We start from the raw sequence: 17,133 nt of genomic DNA, 5'->3' as shown, positions 1-17,133 counted from the left end.
AGGTGTGTGAGTTCCTTATAAGCCAAGCCCGAGGATAGCCCCGAGCCTCCAGCCCGAGGATAGCCCCGAGCCTCCAGCCCGAGGATAGCCCCCGAGGCTCCAGCCCGAGGATAGCCCCCGAGGCTCCAGCCCGAGGATAGCCCCCGAGGCTCCAGCCCGAGGATAGCCCCCGAGGCTCCAGCCCGAGGATAGCCCCGAGGCTCCAGCCCGAGGATAGCCCCCGAGGCTCCAGCCCGAGGATAGCCCCCGAGGCTCCAGCCCGAGGATAGCCCCCGAGGATAGCCCCCGAGGCTCCAGCCCGAGGCTCCAGCCTGGGGATAGCCCCCTTTGCCTCCAGCCTGAGGATAGCCCCCTTTGCCTCCAGCCTGAGGCTAGCCCCCTTTGCCTCCAGCCTGGGGAAAGCCCCTTTGCCTCCAGCCAGCCTGAGGATAGCCCCCTTGCCTCCAGCATGAGGATAGCCTCTTTGCCTCCAGCCTGAGGATAGCCCCGTGCCTCCAGCCTGGGGATAGCCCCTTTGCCTCCAGCCATAAGGGGGTTTACTCCCATTTGAAAACAGGATTGTAATCCAGTATGGAGGCAAAGGGACTCCAGGCTTGAGAGATTCCATGCCCAGTGGACTTGGAGAATTGGGATAGCTGAGGAGACTAGGAGAGTCCAGGGGACTTGAAGCAATCTGTAAGTCTCAGAGGAGTAAGAGGAACTGGGCCATCAGGAGAACCCCTATCTAGAGGCCAGGAGTGGGCCCATGCAGCCAGGTGCTGTAACCGAGGCTGAGTGAGCCAAGACATCTAGGGAGAGGAGAAGAGAGCCAGGTGACGCTGCATTTTCAGATTCGTATTTTGCTTTGTGAAGCTGATATCCTGCATGAGAAACTTTGTGTTGAACTTTGCTTTAATCTCGCTTAAAAAAGTGGGCTGCCCTACCATACTGAGCCGAATCACAAATTGAGGAAAAGTCCAAACAAGTCCAACTGAATGTGACCAACTACTACTAGATCCACCATGACCTTGAGACCAACTACTACTAGATCCACCATGACCTTGAGACCAACTACTACTAGATCCACCATGACCTTGAGACCAACTACTACTAGATCCACCATGACCTTGAGACCAACTACTACTAGATCCACCATGACCTTGAGACCAACTACTACTAGATCCACCATGACCATGAGACCAACTACTACTAGATCCACCATGACCTTGAGACCAACTACTACTAGATCCACCATGACCTTGAGACCAACTACTACTAGATCCACCATGACCTTGAGACCAACTACTACTAGATCCACCATGACCTTGAGACCAACTACTACTAGATCCACCATGACCTTGAGACCAACTACTACTAGATCCACCATGACTGTGAAACCAACTTCTACTGGATATTTCCTGAGACCAACTACTACAATATCTACCATGACCATGAGAACAACTACTACTATATCTACCATGACCATGAGAACAACTACTACTATATCTACCATGACCATAAGAACAACTACTACTAGATCCACCATGACCTTGAGACCAACTACTACTAGATCCACCATGACCTTGAGACCAACTACTACTAGATCCACCATGACCTTGAGACCAACTACTACTAGATCCAACATGACTGTGAAACCAACTACTACTGGATATTCCGTGAGACCAACTACTACAATATCTACCATGACCATGAGAACAACTACTACAATATCTACCATGACCATGAGAACAACTACTACAATATCTACCATGACCATGAGAACAACTACTACTATATCTACCATGACCATGAGAGCAACTACTACTATATCATGACCATGAGAACAACTTCTACTAGATCCACCATGTAATACGTCTTCCTCTATTTCAGCTGCGGTATAACGGTCTGATGGAGACGTTGCGGATCCGGAGAGACGGCTTCTCATGGCGACCTACATTCCAGGAATTTGTGGAGAGGTAAATGTCCGAGTTTCCTGAAAATCATTAAATTAAATGTTTATTTGTAAAATAAGATTTGATGCAAATGATCAAAAATGTTCATAAACTTTCAAACCAGCAAAGGAGATCAGTCTGACTCCGCCTCTCGTGATGTCATCTATACCTCCTCCATATTTCCAGTGCAGTGATTGGATGAGGGGAATGGTGGAAGTTCTCCTGTCCTAATCCAGGAATAATTCTATTCTTTCCTCTCCAGGTACGGAATCTTCCTTCTCACCCCCGAGGTGCCAGTCAGTAAAGAGAGGTGAGTGCGTTCAGTGTGCGGCTGTGACCCCCCCCGACCCCGATGTGCGGCTGTGACCCCCCCGACCCCGATGTGCGGCTGTGACCCCCCCCGACCCCGATGTGCGGCTGTGACCCCCCCCGACCCCGATGTGCGGCTGTGACCCCCCCGACCCCGATGTGCGGCTGTGACCCCCCGACCCCGATGTGCGGCTGTGACCCCCCGACCCCGATGTGCGGCTGTGACCCCCCGACCCCGATGTGCGGCTGTGACCCCCCGACCCCGCTGTGCGGCTGTGACCCCCCGACCCCGCTGTGCGGCTGTGACCTCCCCGACCCCGCTGTGCGGCTGTGACCCCCCGACCCCGCTGTGCGGCTGTGACCCCCCCGACCCCGCTGTGCGGCTGTGACCCCCCCCCGACCCCGCTGTGCGGCTGTGACCCCCCCGACCCCGATGTGCGGCTGTGACCCCCCCGACCCCGATGTGCGGCTGTGACCCCCCCGACCCCGATGTGCGGCTGTGACCCCCCGACCCCGATGTGCGGCTGTGACCCCCCGACCCCGCTGTGCGGCTGTGACCCCCCGACCCCGCTGTGCGGCTGTGACCCCCCCGACCCCGCTGTGCGGCTGTGACCCGACCCCGATGTGCGGCTGTGACCCCCCCCCGACCCCGATGTGCGGCTGTGACCCCCCCCGACCCCGATGTGCGGCTGTGACCCCCCCCCCGACCCCGATGTGCGGCTGTGACCCGACCCCGATGTGCGTCTGTGACCCCCCCCCGACCCCGATGTGCGGCTGTGACCCCCCCCGACCCTGATGTGCGGCTGTGACCCCCCCAACCCCGATGTGCGGCTGTGACCCCCCCTGACCCCGATGTGCGGCTGTGACCCCCCCCGATCCCGATGTGCGGCTGTGACCCCCCCCCCCGACCCCGATGTGCGGCTGTGACCCCCCCCGACCCCGATGTGCGGCTGTGACCCCCCCGACCCCGATGTGCGGCTGTGACCCCCCCGACCCCGATGTGCGGCTGTGACCCGACCCCGATGTGCGGCTGTGACCCCCCCGACCCTGATGTGCGGCTGTGACCCCCCCAACCCCGATGTGCGGCTGTGACCCCCCCTGACCCCGATGTGCGGCTGTGACCCCCCCCCCCGACCCCAATGTGCGGCTGTGACCCCCCCCGACCCCGATGTGCGGCTGTGACCCCCCCCCCCGACCCCGATGTGCGGCTGTGACCCCCCCCCCCGACCCCGATGTGCGGCTGTGACCCCCCCCCGACCCCGATGTGCGGCTGTGACCCCCCGACCCCGATGTGCGGCTGTGACCCGACCCCGATGTGCGGCTGTGACCCGACCCCGATGTGCGGCTGTGACCCGACCCCGATGTGCGGCTGTGACCCGACCCCGCTGTGCGGCTGTGACCCGACCCCGATGTGCGGCTGTGACCCGACCCCGATGTGCGGCTGTGACCCCCCCCCGACCCCGATGTGCGGCTGTGACCCCCCCCGACCCCGATGTGCGGCTGTGACCCCCCCCCCCGACCCCGATGTGCGGCTGTGACCCGACCCCGATGTGCGTCTGTGACCCCCCCCGACCCTGATGTGCGGCTGTGACCCCCCCCGACCCTGATGTGCGGCTGTGACCCCCCCCCGACCCTGATGTGCGGCTGTGACCCCCCCGACCCTGATGTGCGGCTGTGACCCCCCCAACCCCGATGTGCGGCTGTGACCCGACCCCGATGTGCGGCTGTGACCCCCCCGACCCTGTGCGGCTGTGACCCCCCCTGACCCCGATGTGCGGCTGTGACCCCCCCTGACCCCGATGTGCGGCTGTGACCCCCCCCCCGACCCCGATGTGCGGCTGTGACCCCCCCCGACCCCGATGTGCGGCTGTGACCCCCCCCGACCCCGATGTGCGGCTGTGACCCCCCCCGACCCCGATGTGCGGCTGTGACCCCCCCGACCCCGATGTGCGGCTGTGACCCGACCCCGATGTGCGGCTGTGACCCGACCCCGATGTGCGGCTGTGACCCGACCCCGATGTGCGGCTGTGACCCGACCCCGATGTGCGGCTGTGACCCGACCCCGATGTGCGGCTGTGACCCGACCCCGATGTGCGGCTGTGACCCCCCCCGACCCCGATGTGCGGCTGTGACCCCCCCCGACCCCGATGTGCGGCTGTGACCCCCCGACCCCGATGTGCGGCTGTGACCCCCCCGACCCTGATGTGCGGCTGTGACCCCCCCCCCGACCCTGATGTGCGGCTGTGACCCCCCCCCCCGACCCTGATGTGCGGCTGTGACCCCCCCGACCCCGATGTGCGGCTGTGACCCCCCCGACCGCGACGTGCGGCTGTGACCCCCCCGACCGCGACGTGCGGCTGTGACCCCCCCGACCCCGACGTGCGGCTGTGACCCCCCTGACCCCGATGTGCGGCTGTGACCCCCCGATCCTAATGTCACTCTTTGTCCCGCAGCTGTGTGCGCATTCTACAGAAGGTGGCGCTCCGGGACTGGCAGTGTGGGTAAGTGCTCCTGGATGAGGTTTTACCCCAGAAGTGCTGATATCAGATGATTGGCTCACCCTTCCCCCTCACAGGTCTTCCCGCCTCTTCTTCAAATATTGGCACCAAGATGAGCTGAACCAACAACAGCTAAGACTCCAGCAGGCCGCCACCAAGATCCAGACGTGTGAGTCACTTCTCATTGGTCATATTGGGAGGATATATGATGAGCCTGACCCCGCCCCCAGCAATCCCATCAATGCACACACTGACCCCGCCCCCAGCGATCCCATCAATGCACACACTAACCCCGCCCCCAGCGATCCCATCAATGCACACACTGACCCCGCCCCCAGCGATCCCATCAATGCACACACTGACCCCGCCCCCAGCGATCCCATCAATGCACACACTGACCCCGCCCCCAGCTATCCCATCAATGCACACACTGACCCCGCCCCCAGCGATCCCATCAATGCACACACTGACCCCGCCCCCAGCTATCCCATCAATGCACACACTGACCCCGCCCCCAGCGATCCCATCAATGCACACACTGACCCAGCCCCCAGTGATCCCATCAATGCACACACTGACCCCGCCCCCAGTGATCCCATCAATGCACACACTGACCCCTCCCCCAGCGATCCCATCAATGCAGACACTGACCCCGCCCCCAGCGATCCCATCAATGCACACACTGACCCCACCCCCAGCGATCCCATCAATACACACACTGACCCCGCCCCCAGCGATCCCATCAATGCACACGCTGACCCCGCCCCCAGCGATCCAATCAGTGCAGACACTGACCCCGCCCCCAGCGATCCCATCAATGCACACACTGACCCCTCCCCCAGCGATCCCATCAATGCAGACACTGACCCCTCCCCCAGCGATCCCATCAATGCAGACACTGACCCCTCCCCCAGCGATCCCATCAATGCACACACTGACCCCTCCCCCAGTGATCCCATCAATGCAGACACTGACCCCTCCCCCAGCGATCCCATCAATGCAGACACTGACCCCTCCCCCAGCGATCCCATCAATGCAGACACTGACCCCTCCCCCAGCGATCCCATCAATGCAGACACTGACCCCTCCCCCAGCGATCCCATCAATGCAGACACTGACCCCTCCCCCAGCGATCCCATCAATGCAGACACTGACCCCTCCCCCAGCGATCCCATCAATGCAGACACTGACCCCTCCCCCAGCGATCCCATCAATGCAGACACTGACCCCTCCCCCAGCGATCCCATCAATGTAGACACTGACCCCTCCCCCAGCGATCCCATCAATGCAGACACTGACCCCTCCCCCAGCGATCCCATCAATGCAGACACTGACCCCTCCCCCAGCGATCCCATCAATGCAGACACTGACCCCTCCCCCAGCGATCCCATCAATGCAGACACTGACCCCTCCCCCAGCGATCCCATCAATGCAGACACTGACCCCTCCCCCAGCGATCCCATCAATGCAGACACTGACCCCTCCCCCAGCGATCCCATCAATGCAGACACTGACCCCTCCCCCAGCGATCCCATCAATGCACACGCTGACCTCGCCCCCAGCGATCCCATCAATGCACACGCTGACCTCGCCCCCTGTGATCCAATCAATGCAGACACTGACCCCGGCCCCAGCGATCCCATCAATGCACACACTGACCCCTTCCCCAGCGATCCCATCAATGCAGACACTGACCCAGCCCCCAGCGATCCCATCAATGCAGACACTGACCCCTCCCCCAGCGATCCCATCAATGCAGACACTGACCCCTCCCCCAGCGATCCCATCAATGCAGACACTGACCCCTCCCCCAGCGATCCCATCAATGCAGACACTGACCCCTCCCCCAGCGATCCCATCAATGCAGACACTGACCCCTCCCCCAGCGATCCCATCAATGCAGACACTGACCCCTCCCCCAGCGATCCCATCAATGCAAACACTGACCCGCCCCCAGCGATCGCATCAATGCAAACACTGACCCCGCCCCCAGCACTCTCACCAATATAGACACTGACCCCGCCCCCAATGCTCTCACCAATGCCAACACACTGACCCCTCCCCCAGTGCTCCCACCAATACAGACACTGACCCCGCCCCCAGCGCTCCCACCAATGCTGATCCTACAACTGACCCTGCCCCCTCAAGTGTTGATCCTAGCACTGACCCCACCTCTACTGCCTCCACCAGTGCTGATTGGATCACTAGTTTGCCCCCACCACCATAGCTGAATCCTAAAATGATCCATGATCCCGCAGTGTTGCTGACCCCCATCCCCACCCCCTGACTCCTGATCTAAAACTGACCCATGACCCTGAAGTGGCACGGACTCCAATTCCAAACATGCGATGACCCCCCCCCCCCCCAATCCAGAACCAGCACTGACCACTGAGGCCAAACTGACCCATGATCCCTCCATGCCATTGTGCTTGAATACCAAGCTGGTGGTGACCTCTGACCCCATACTGGACAAGGATCCCAAAGCAATACCAACTCCTGGAGTGGTGCTGATCCTAATTCCAAAATAATCCTACAGCAATGCTGACCCATTTCTGAACCAATAGCGACACCTGGTGGTGCTGAACCCCGTGTACCTGAATCAGTGGTGACTTCTGGTCTTAAAATGGTTCTGACCCCGATCTTGAACCAGCAGTGACACCTAATCCTAAAGTGGTGCAATGCACTTGAACCAGCGGTGACACCTGGTTCTGAAGCGGTCCTGACCCAACCCTGACCAGTGGTGACACCTGGTCCTGAAGTGGTGCTGACCTCCCCGTTTCCCCATCGTGACACCTGGTGGTGCTGACCCCCGTGTACTTGAACCAGCAGTGAGAACTGGTCCTGAAGTGGTGCTGACCTCCCCGTTTTCTGAACCAGTCGTGACACCTGGTTCTGAAGCGGTCCTGACCAAACCCTGACCAGTGGTGACACCTAGTCGTGAAGTGGTGCTGACCCCAGTCCTGATCTCAGTGCTGCCCTTGGTGGTGATGCCTCCACTAATCTCTGGGAAGATGGTGGGATTTCTATATGTCCTCATCTCCTTCCCATGTAGGCTACAAAGGGCTCCGATGCCACCGAGTTTACCAGAAACTTTTAGAGGAACTGAAGATTCAAGAGAAACAAAAAAGAGAAGAAGAAGAGGAACGAGAGCGACAGCATGAGCAAGAACGAGAGCATGAGCAAGAACGTGAACGAGAGCATGAGCAAGAACGAGAGCGTGCCAGACTCCGGGAACTGGAGACCCAGCGTAAGTGACCACCTGGAACATGTATTGTAATGCCGCCTGTCATGTGACCCCACCTGGAACATGTAATATATGTGATTGGTCAGAGATTATTCTCGGTATGGGTGGTAAGGAGCTGAGTGTAATCTGAGACCTGAGTGGAGTGAATTGATATATCCCCTCTACACACACTCATAGGAAAACATGCATAGCTGAGGCTGCCAATCACCTGCTGTATGCTGGAGGTGGGCGGGGGCACACATAGTAAGCTGTGAGGGTAACAGGTCTAATTGATTAGCGTGTGCCTTCAGCCGTCGTACTTCGGCTCTGTAATTCTCTGCTAATCTTCCATGTTGTCTTCATGCCGTATGGCTGCACATTGGTTGTATACATCACATATGGCCACGTCATTTACATCTTCTTCTCTCAGGATCGGCCATGCGCCCCGTTCCTATTCCCCGGAAGAGGCTGCCTCCAGTAAGGATAACATCCGAAGACGCCTCAATGGAGCCACCGGTGCCTCGCCCTCGCAGCACTCTCGTCCAGGTACAGAAATGTCTTCTCGTAGGATCATGGGTCCTCCATGTGGAGGTTTTTAGGTTCTCCTCCCCCATTCTATCCACCTTTCTGTTGTTCCCCCATTCTCCATTCAGCACCAAGGAAATAACCACTACTTCAGCTATGGAGGAGCATGCCATGTGACAGGGCTGAGCCAATCAGTGTTGTCAATATAGAGGCTTGTCACCGTAGTCCTGTGTAAGCTACAAATCCATGGGCTCATAGCGTACCCCTAGGAGCTGAATGAAGTGGAGAGAAGAAAAGCCTATATTACTGGGGAGGGGTAGGCAAGGTGGCAGGAAGCCCTGCTGGTGTGTACAGCCCCGGAGGAGAGGAGACTTAATTGGTGCACACATGCCAGGGTGGGAGGAGGCCTCTCTGGTGAGGAGAGGTCCGATTGTGTGATGGTGCTGTGGCTGGAGTAGGTTTCAGTAAGAGTGGGTCAGGGTGGGAGAAGGGCTACTTGTGCAAGTGGGACATGGCAAGATGAGGTCTTGCTAGTGAGGTTCAGGTGTGAAGAGGCTTTACTTGTGTAGGTGGGTCAAACTTGGGAGGAGGCCTCACTTTTGACGATGGGTCAGGGTAGAAGAAAGATTCACTGGTAAGAACGGGTCATGGTGGGAGGAGGATTTCTTACTGGTAAAGATTGGTTGGGGTGGAAGAAAGCTTTGCTGATGACAGGTCAGGGTATGGTAAAACCTCACTGATGAAGATGGATGCTGTAGTAGAAGGCCTCTGAGGAAAGGTCAGGGCTGGAGAAGGTTCATTGGTGATAATGGGTTGGGCTTGGAGGGGACCTTGCCGGGTTAGGAAGATGTCTCACTGGTGCATGTGGGTCATAGTGGGTGGAGGCCTCACTATTGAAGGGAGGTTAAGTGGAAAAAAACCTCGCTGGTAAAGGCGAGTCAGGGTGAAAGGAGGCCTTACTGAGTAGGACTCGGAGTGGGAGGGCTGGCTAGTGAGGATGCATCAGGGACGATGGGTTGGGGAAGGCGGAGCCCTCGTTGGTGAGGATGGGTCGGGGAAGGAGGAGCCCTCGTTGGTGAGGATGGGTCGGGGAAGGCGGAGCCCTCGTTGGTGAGAATGGGTCGGGGAAGGAGGAGCCCTCGTTGGTGAGAATGGGTCGGGGAAGGAGGAGTCCTCGTTGGTGAGGATGGGTCGGGGAAGGAGGAGCCCTCGTTGGTGAGGATGGGTCGGGGAAGGAGGAGCCCTCGTTGGTGAGGATGGGTCGGGGAAGGAGGAGCCCTCGTTGGTGAGGATGGGTCGGGGAAGGAGGAGTCCTCGTTGGTGAGGATGGGTCGGGGAAGGAGGAGCCCTCGTTGGTGAGGATGGGTCGGGGAAGGCGGAGCCCTCGTTGGTGAGAATGGGTCGGGGAAGGAGGAGCCCTCGTTGGTGAGAATGGGTCGGGGAAGGAGGAGTCCTCGTTGGTGAGGATGGGTCGGGGAAGGCGGAGCCCTCGTTGGTGAGAATGGGTCGGGGAAGGAGGAGCCCTTGTTGGTGAGGATGGGTCGGGGAAGGAGTCCTCGTTGGTGAGGATGGGTCAGGGAAGAAGGAGCCCTTGTTGGTGAGGATGGGTCGGGGAAGGAGTCCTCGTTGGTGAGGATGGGTCGGCGAAGGAGGAGTCCTCGTTGGTGAGGATGGGTCGGGGAAGGAGGAGCCCTCGTTGGTGAGGATGGGTCGGGGAAGGAGGAGCCCTCGTTGGTGAGGATGGGTCGGGGAAGGCGGAGCCCTCGTTGGTGAGAATGGGTCGGGGAAGGAGGAGCCCTTGTTGGTGAGAATGGGTCGGGGAAGGAGGAGTCCTCGTTGGTGAGGATGGGTCGGGGAAGGAGAAGTCCTCGTTGGTGAGGATGGGTCGGGGAAGGCGGAGCCCTCGTTGGTGAGAATGGGTCGGGGAAGGAGGAGCCCTTGTTGGTGAGAATGGGTCGGGGAAGGAGGAGTCCTCGTTGGTGAGGATGGGTCGGGGAAGGAGAAGTCCTCGTTGGTGAGGATGGGTCGGGGAAGGCGGAGCCCTCGTTGGTGAGAATGGGTCGGGGAAGGAGGAGCCCTCGTTGGTGAGGATGGGTCGGGGAAGGAGGAGTCCTCGTTGGTGAGGATGGGTCGGGGAAGGAGGAGTCCTCGTTGGTGAGGATGGGTCGGGGAAGGAGGAGTCCTCGTTGGTGAGGATGGGTCGGGGAAGGAGGAGCCCTCGGTGAGGATGGGTCGGGGAAGGAGGAGCCCTCGTTGGTGAGGATGGGTCGGGGAAGGAGGAGTCCTCGTTGGTGAGGATGGGTCGGGGAAGGAGGAGTCCTCGTTGGTGAGGATGGGTCGGGGAAGGAGGAGCCCTCGTTGGTGAGGATGGGTCGGGGAAGGAGGAGTCCTCGTTGGTGAGGATGGGTCGGGGAAGGAGGAGTCCTCGTTGGTGAGGATGGGTCGGGGAAGGAGGAGTCCTCGTTGGTGAGGATGGGTCGGGGAAGGAGGAGCCCTCGGTGAGGATGGGTCGGGGAAGGAGGAGCCCTCGTTGGTGAGGATGGGTCGGGGAAGGAGGAGCCCTCGTTGGTGAGGATGGGTCGGGGAAGGAGGAGTCCTCGTTGGTGAGGATGGGTCGGGGAAGAAGGAGTCCTCGTTGGTGAGGATGGGTCGGGGAAGGAGGAGTCCTCGTTGGTGAGGATGGGTCGGGGAAGGAGGAGTCCTCGTTGGTGAGGATGGGTCGGGGAAGGAGGAGCCCTCGTTGGTGAGGATGGGTCGGGGAAGGAGGAGCCCTCGTTGGTGAGGATGGGTCGGGGAAGGCGGAGTCCTCGTTGGTGAGGATGGGTCGGGGAAGGAGGAGTCCTCGTTGGTGAGGATGGGTCGGGGAAGGAGGAGTCCTCGTTGGTGAGGATGGGTCGGGGAAGGAGGAGCCCTCGGTGAGGATGGGTCGGGGAAGGAGGAGCCCTCGTTGGTGAGGATGGGTCGGGGAAGGAGGAGTCCTCGTTGGTGAGGATGGGTCGGGGAAGGAGGAGTCCTCGTTGGTGAGGATGGGTCGGGGAAGGAGGAGCCCTCGTTGGTGAGGATGGGTCGGGGAAGGAGGAGTCCTCGTTGGTGAGGATGGGTCGGGGAAGGAGGAGTCCTCGTTGGTGAGGATGGGTCGGGGAAGGAGGAGTCCTCGTTGGTGAGGATGGGTCGGGGAAGGAGGAGCCCTCGGTGAGGATGGGTCGGGGAAGGAGGAGCCCTCGTTGGTGAGGATGGGTCGGGGAAGGAGGAGCCCTCGTTGGTGAGGATGGGTCGGGGAAGGAGGAGTCCTCGTTGGTGAGGATGGGTCGGGGAAGGAGGAGTCCTCGTTGGTGAGGATGGGTCGGGGAAGGAGGAGTCCTCGTTGGTGAGGATGGGTCGGGGAAGGAGGAGTCCTCGTTGGTGAGGATGGGTCGGGGAAGGAGGAGTCCTCGTTGGTGAGGATGGGTCGGGGAAGGAGGAGTCCTCGTTGGTGAGGATGGGTCGGGGAAGGAGGAGCCCTCGTTGGTGAGGATGGGTCGGGGAAGGAGGAGTCCTCGTTGGTGAGGATGGGTCGGGAAGGAGGAGCCCTCGTTGGTGAGGATGGGTCGGGGAAGGAGGAGTCCTCGTTGGTGAGGATGGGTCGGGGAAGGAGGAGTCCTCTTTGGAGAGATGGGTCGGGGAAGGAGGAGTCCTCGTTGGGGAGAATGGGTCAAGGAAGGAGGAGCCCTCATTGGCGAGGATGGGTCGGGGAAGGAGGAGCCCTTAGTGAGGATGGGTCGGGGAAGGAGGAGTCCTCGTTGGTGAGGATGGGTCGGGGAAGGAGGAGCCCTCGTTGGTGAGGATGGGTCGGGGAAGGAGGAGCCCTCGTTGGTGAGGATGGGTTGGGGATGGAGGAGCCCTCGTTGGTGAGGATGGGTCGGGGAAGGAGGAACCCTCGTTGGTGAGGATGGGTCAGGGAAGGAGGAGTCCTCGTTGGTGAGGATGGGTCGGGGGAGGAGGAGTCCTCGTTGGTGAGAATGGGTCGGGGAAGGAGGAGTCCTCGTTGGAGGGATGGGTCAGGGAAGGTGGAGTCCTCGTTGGTGAGGATGGGTTGGGGAAGGAGGAGTCCTCGTTGGTGAGGATGGGTCAGGGAAGGAGGAGCACTCGGTGAGGATGGGTCGGGGAAGGAGGAGCCCTCGGTGAGGATGGGTCTGGGAAGGAGGAGTCCTCGTTGGTGAGGATGGGTCAGGGAAGGAGGAGCACTCGGTGAGGATGGGTCGGGGAAGGAGGAGCCCTCGGTGAGGATGGGTCTGGGAAGGAGGAGTCCTCGTTGGGGAGGATGGGTAGGGGAAGGAGGAGCTCTCGGTGAGGATGGGTCGGGGAAGGAGGAGCCCTCGTTGGTGAGGATGGGTCGGGGAAGGAGGAGCCCTCGGTGAGGATGGGTCGGGGAAGGAGGAGCCCTCGTTGGTGAGGATGGGTCGGGGAAGGAGGAGTCCTCGTTGGTGAGGATGGGTCGGGGAAGGAGGAGTCCTCGTTGGTGAGGATGGGTCGGGGAAGGAGGAGCCCTCGGTGAGGATGGGTCGGGGAAGGAGGAGCCCTCGTTGGTGAGGATGGGTCGGGGAAGGAGGAGTCCTCGTTGGTGAGGATGGGTCGGGGAAGGAGGAGTCCTCGTTGGTGAGGATGGTTCGGGGAAGGAGGAGCCCTTGTTGGTGAGGATGGGTCGGGGAAGGAGTCCTCGTTGGTGAGGATGGGTCAGGGAAGGAGGAGCCCTCGTTGGTGAGGATGGGTCGGGGAAGGAGGAGCCCTCGTTGGTGAGGATAGGTCGGGGAAGGAGGAGTCCTCGTTGGTGAGGATGGGTCGGGGAAGGAGGAGTCCTCGTTGGTGAGGATGGGTCGGGGAAGGAGGAGTCCTCGTTGGTGAGGATGGGTCGGGGAAGGAGGAGTCCCGTTGGTGAGGATGGGTCGGGGAAGGAGGAGTCCTCGTTGGTGAAGATGGGTCGGGGAAGGAGGAGCCCTCGTTGGTGAGGATGGGTCGGGGAAGGAGGAGTCCTCGTTGGTGAGGATGGGTCGGGGAAGGAGGAGCCCTCGTTGGTGAGGATGGGTCGGGGAAGGAGGAGTCCTCGTTGGTGAGGATGGGTCGGGGAAGGAGGAGTCCTCGTTGGTGAGGATGGGTCGGGGAAGGAGGAGTCCTCGTTGGTGAGGATGGGTCGGGGAAGGAGGAGTCCTCGTTGGTGAGGATGGGTCGGGGAAGGAGGAGTCCTCGTTGGTGAGGATGGGTCGGGGAAGGAGGAGTCCTCTTTGGAGAGATGGGTCGGGGAAGGAGGAGTCCTCTTTGGAGAGATGGGTCGGGGAAGGAGGAGTCCTCGTTGGGGAGCATGGGTCAAGGAAGGAGGAGCCCTCATTGGCGAGGATGGGTCGGGGAAGGAGGAGCCCTTAGTGAGGATGGGTCGGGGAAGGAGGAGTCCTCGTTGGTGAGGATGGGTCGGGGAAGGAGGAGCCCTCGTTGGTGAGGATGGGTCGGGGAAGGAGGAGCCCTCGTTGGTGAGGATGGGTCAGGGAAGGAGGAGTCCTCGTTGGAGGGATGGGTCAGGGAAGGTGGAGTCCTCGTTGGTGAGGATGGGTTGGGGAAGGAGGAGTCCTCGTTGGTGAGGATGGGTCGGGGAAGGAGGAGCACTCGGTGAGGATGGGTCGGGGAAGGAGGAGCCCTCGGTGAGGATGGGTCTGGGAAGGAGGAGTCCTCGTTGGTGAGGATGGGTCAGGGAAGGAGGAGCACTCGGTGAGGATGGGTCGGGGAAGGAGGAGCCCTCGGTGAGGATGGGTCTGGGAAGGAGGAGTCCTCGTTGGGGAGGATGGGTAGGGGAAGGAGGAGCTCTCGTTGGTGAGGATGGGTCGGGGAAGGAGGAGCCCTCGTTGGTGAGGATGGGTCGGGGAAGGAGGAGCACTCGGTGAGGATGGGTCGGGGAAGGAGGAGCCCTCGGTGAGGATGGGTCGGGGAAGGAGGAGCCCTCGGTGAGGATGGGTCGGGGAAGGAGGAGCCCTCGGTGAGGATGGGTCGGGGAAGGAGGAGCCCTCGGTGCTGAGGATGGGTCAGGGAAGGAGGAGCACTCGGTGAGGATGGGTCTGGGAAGGAGGAGCCCTCGTTGGGGAGGATGGGTAGGGGAAGGAGGAGCCCCCGTTGGTGAGGATGGGTCAGGGAAGGAGGAGCACTCGTTGCTGAGGATGGGTCAGGGAAGGAGGAGCACTCGTTGCTGAGGATGGGTCAGGGAAGGAGGAGCCCTCGTTGGGGAGGATGGGTAGGGGAAGGAGGAGCCCCCGTTGGTGAGGATGGGTCAGGGAAGGAGGAGCCCCCGTTGGTGAGGATGGGTCAGGGAAGGAGGAGCACTCGGTGAGGATGGGTCGGGGAAGGAGGAGTCCTCGTTGGTGAGGATGGGTCGGAGAAGCAGGAGCCCTCGGTGAGGATGGGTCGGGGAAGGAGGAGTCCTCGTTGGTGAGGATGGGTCGGGGAAGGAGGAGCCCTTGTTGGTAAGGATGGGTCGGGGAAGGAGGAGTCCTCGTTGGTGAGGATGGGTCGGGGAAGGAGGAGTCCTCGTTGGTGAGGATAGGTCGGGGAAGGAGGAGTCCTCGTTGGTGAGGATGGGTCGGGGAAGGAGGAGTCCTCGTTGGTGAGGATGGGTCGGGGAAGGAGGAGTCCTCGTTGGTGAGGATGGGTCGTGGAAGGAGGAGTCCTCGTTGGTGAGGATGGGTCGGGGAAGGAGGAGCCCTTGTTGGTGAGGATGGGTCGGGGAAGGAGGAGCCCTCGTTGGTGAGGATGGGTCGGGGAAGGAGGAGTCCTCGTTGGTGAGGATGGGTCGGGGAAGGAGGAGTCCTCGTTGGTGCGGATGGGTCGTGGAAGGAGGAGTCCTCGTTGGTGAGGATGGGTCGGGGAAGGAGGAGCCCTTGTTGGTGAGGATGGGTCGGGGAAGGAGGAGCCCTCGTTGGTGAGGATGGGTCGGGGAAGGAGGAGTCCTCGTTGGTGAGGATGGGTCGGGGAAGGAGGAGCCCTCGTTGGTGAGGATGGGTCGGGGAAGGAGGAGCCCTCGTTGGTGAGGATGGGTCGGGGATGGAGGAGTCCTCGTTGGTGAGGATGGGTCGGGGAAGGAGGAGCCCTTGTTGGTGAGGATGGGTCGGGGAAGGAGGAGTCCTCGTTGGTGAGGATGGGTCCGGGAAGGAGGAACCCTCGTTGGTGAGGATGGGTCGGGGAAGGAGGAGTCCTCGTTGGTGAGGATGGGTCGGGGAAGGAGGAGTCCTCGTTGGTGAGGATGGGTCGGGGAAGGAGGAGTCCTCGGTGAGGATGGGTCGGGGAAGGAGGAGCACTCGTTGGTGAGGATGGGTCGGGGAAGGAGGAGTCCTCGGTGAGGATGGGTCGGGGAAGGAGGAGTCCTCGGTGAGGATGGGTCGGGGAAGGAGGAGTCCTCGTTGGTGAGGATGGGTCGGGGAAGGAGGAGTCCTCGTTGGTGAGGATGGGTCAGGGAAGGAGGAGTCCTCGTTGGTGAGGATGGGTCGGGGAAGGAGGAGTCCTCGGTGAGGATGGGTCGGGGAAGGAGGAGTCCTCGTTGGTGAGGATGGGTCGGGGAAGGAGGAGTCCTCGTTGGTGAGGATGGGTCGGGGAAGGAGGAGTCCTCGTTGGTGAGGATGGGTCGGGGAAGGAGGAGTCCTCGTTGGTGAGGATGGGTCGGGGAAGGAGGAGTCCTCGTTGGTGAGGATGGGTCGGGGAAGAAGGAGCACTCGTTGGTGAGGATGGGTCGGGGAAGGAGGAGTCCTCGTTGGTGAGGATGGGTCGGGGAAGGAGGAGCCCTCGTTGGTGAGGATGGGTCTGGGAAGGAGGAGCCCTCGTTGGTGAGGATGGGTCGGGGAAGGAGGAGTCCTCGTTGGTGAGGATGGGTCGGGAAGGAGGAGTCCTTGTTGGTAAGGATGGGTCGAGGAAGGAGGAGCCCTTGTTGGTAAGGATGGGTCGGGGAAGGAGGAGCCCTTGTTGGTAAGGATGGGTCGGGGAAGGAGGAGTCCTCGTTGGTGAGGATGGGTCGGGGAAGGAGGAGTCCTCGTTGGTGAGGATAGGTCGGGGAAGGAGGAGTCCTCGTTGGTGAGGATGGGTCGGGGAAGGAGGAGTCCTCGGTGAGGATGGGTCAGGGAAGGAGGAGCCCTCGGTGGTGAGGATGGGTCTGGGAAGGAGGAGCCCTCGTTGGTGAGGATGGGTCGGGGAAGGAGGAGCCCTTGTTGGTGAGGATGGGTCGGGGAAGGAGGAGTCCTTGTTGGTGAGGATGGGTCGGGGAAGGAGGAGCCCTTGTTGGTAAAGATGGGTCGGGGAAGGAGGAGCCCTCGTTGGTGAGAATGGGTCGGGGAAGGAGGAGCCCTCGTTGGTGAGAATGGGTCGGGGAAGGAGGAGCCCTTGTTGGTGAGGATGGGTCGGGGAAGGAGGAGCCCTTGTTGGTGAGGATGGGTCGGGGAAGGAGGAGTCCTCGTTGGTGAGAATGGGTCGGGGAAGGAGGAGCCCTTGTTGGTGAGGATGGGTCGGGGAAGGAGGAGCCCTTGTTGGTGAGGATGGGTCGGGGAAGGAGGAGTCCTTGTTGGTGAGAATGGGTCGGGGAAGGAGGAGCCCTTGTTGGTGAGGATGGGTCGGGGAAGGAGGAGTCCTTGTTGGTGAGGATGGG

General features: G+C 61.0%; 1 protein-coding gene across 1 annotated transcript in view; it reads left to right on the top strand.

The window, feature by feature from the left end:
* LOC143975968 (myosin-IIIa-like) overlaps window positions 1-17,133 on the top strand; it is a 192,336-nt gene that overhangs the window by 152,059 nt on the left and 23,144 nt on the right. The window contains exons 20-25 of the mRNA XM_077478497.1: window positions 1,870-1,955; window positions 2,194-2,241; window positions 4,694-4,741; window positions 4,816-4,907; window positions 7,791-7,985; window positions 8,392-8,507. Coding sequence (XP_077334623.1) covers window positions 1,870-1,955; window positions 2,194-2,241; window positions 4,694-4,741; window positions 4,816-4,907; window positions 7,791-7,985; window positions 8,392-8,507 — 585 coding nt within the window. The remainder of the gene's footprint in view (window positions 1-1,869; window positions 1,956-2,193; window positions 2,242-4,693; window positions 4,742-4,815; window positions 4,908-7,790; window positions 7,986-8,391; window positions 8,508-17,133) is intronic.

Source organism: Lithobates pipiens, unplaced genomic scaffold (genome assembly GCF_037356315.1).
Source record: "Lithobates pipiens isolate NorthernLeopardFrog02 unplaced genomic scaffold, aLitPip1_a1.2 Scaffold_13, whole genome shotgun sequence".
Lineage (NCBI taxonomy): Eukaryota > Metazoa > Chordata > Amphibia > Anura > Ranidae > Lithobates > Lithobates pipiens.
Note: the sequence above shows the minus strand (reverse complement) of the source record. Positions and strands in the feature narration are given on the sequence as shown.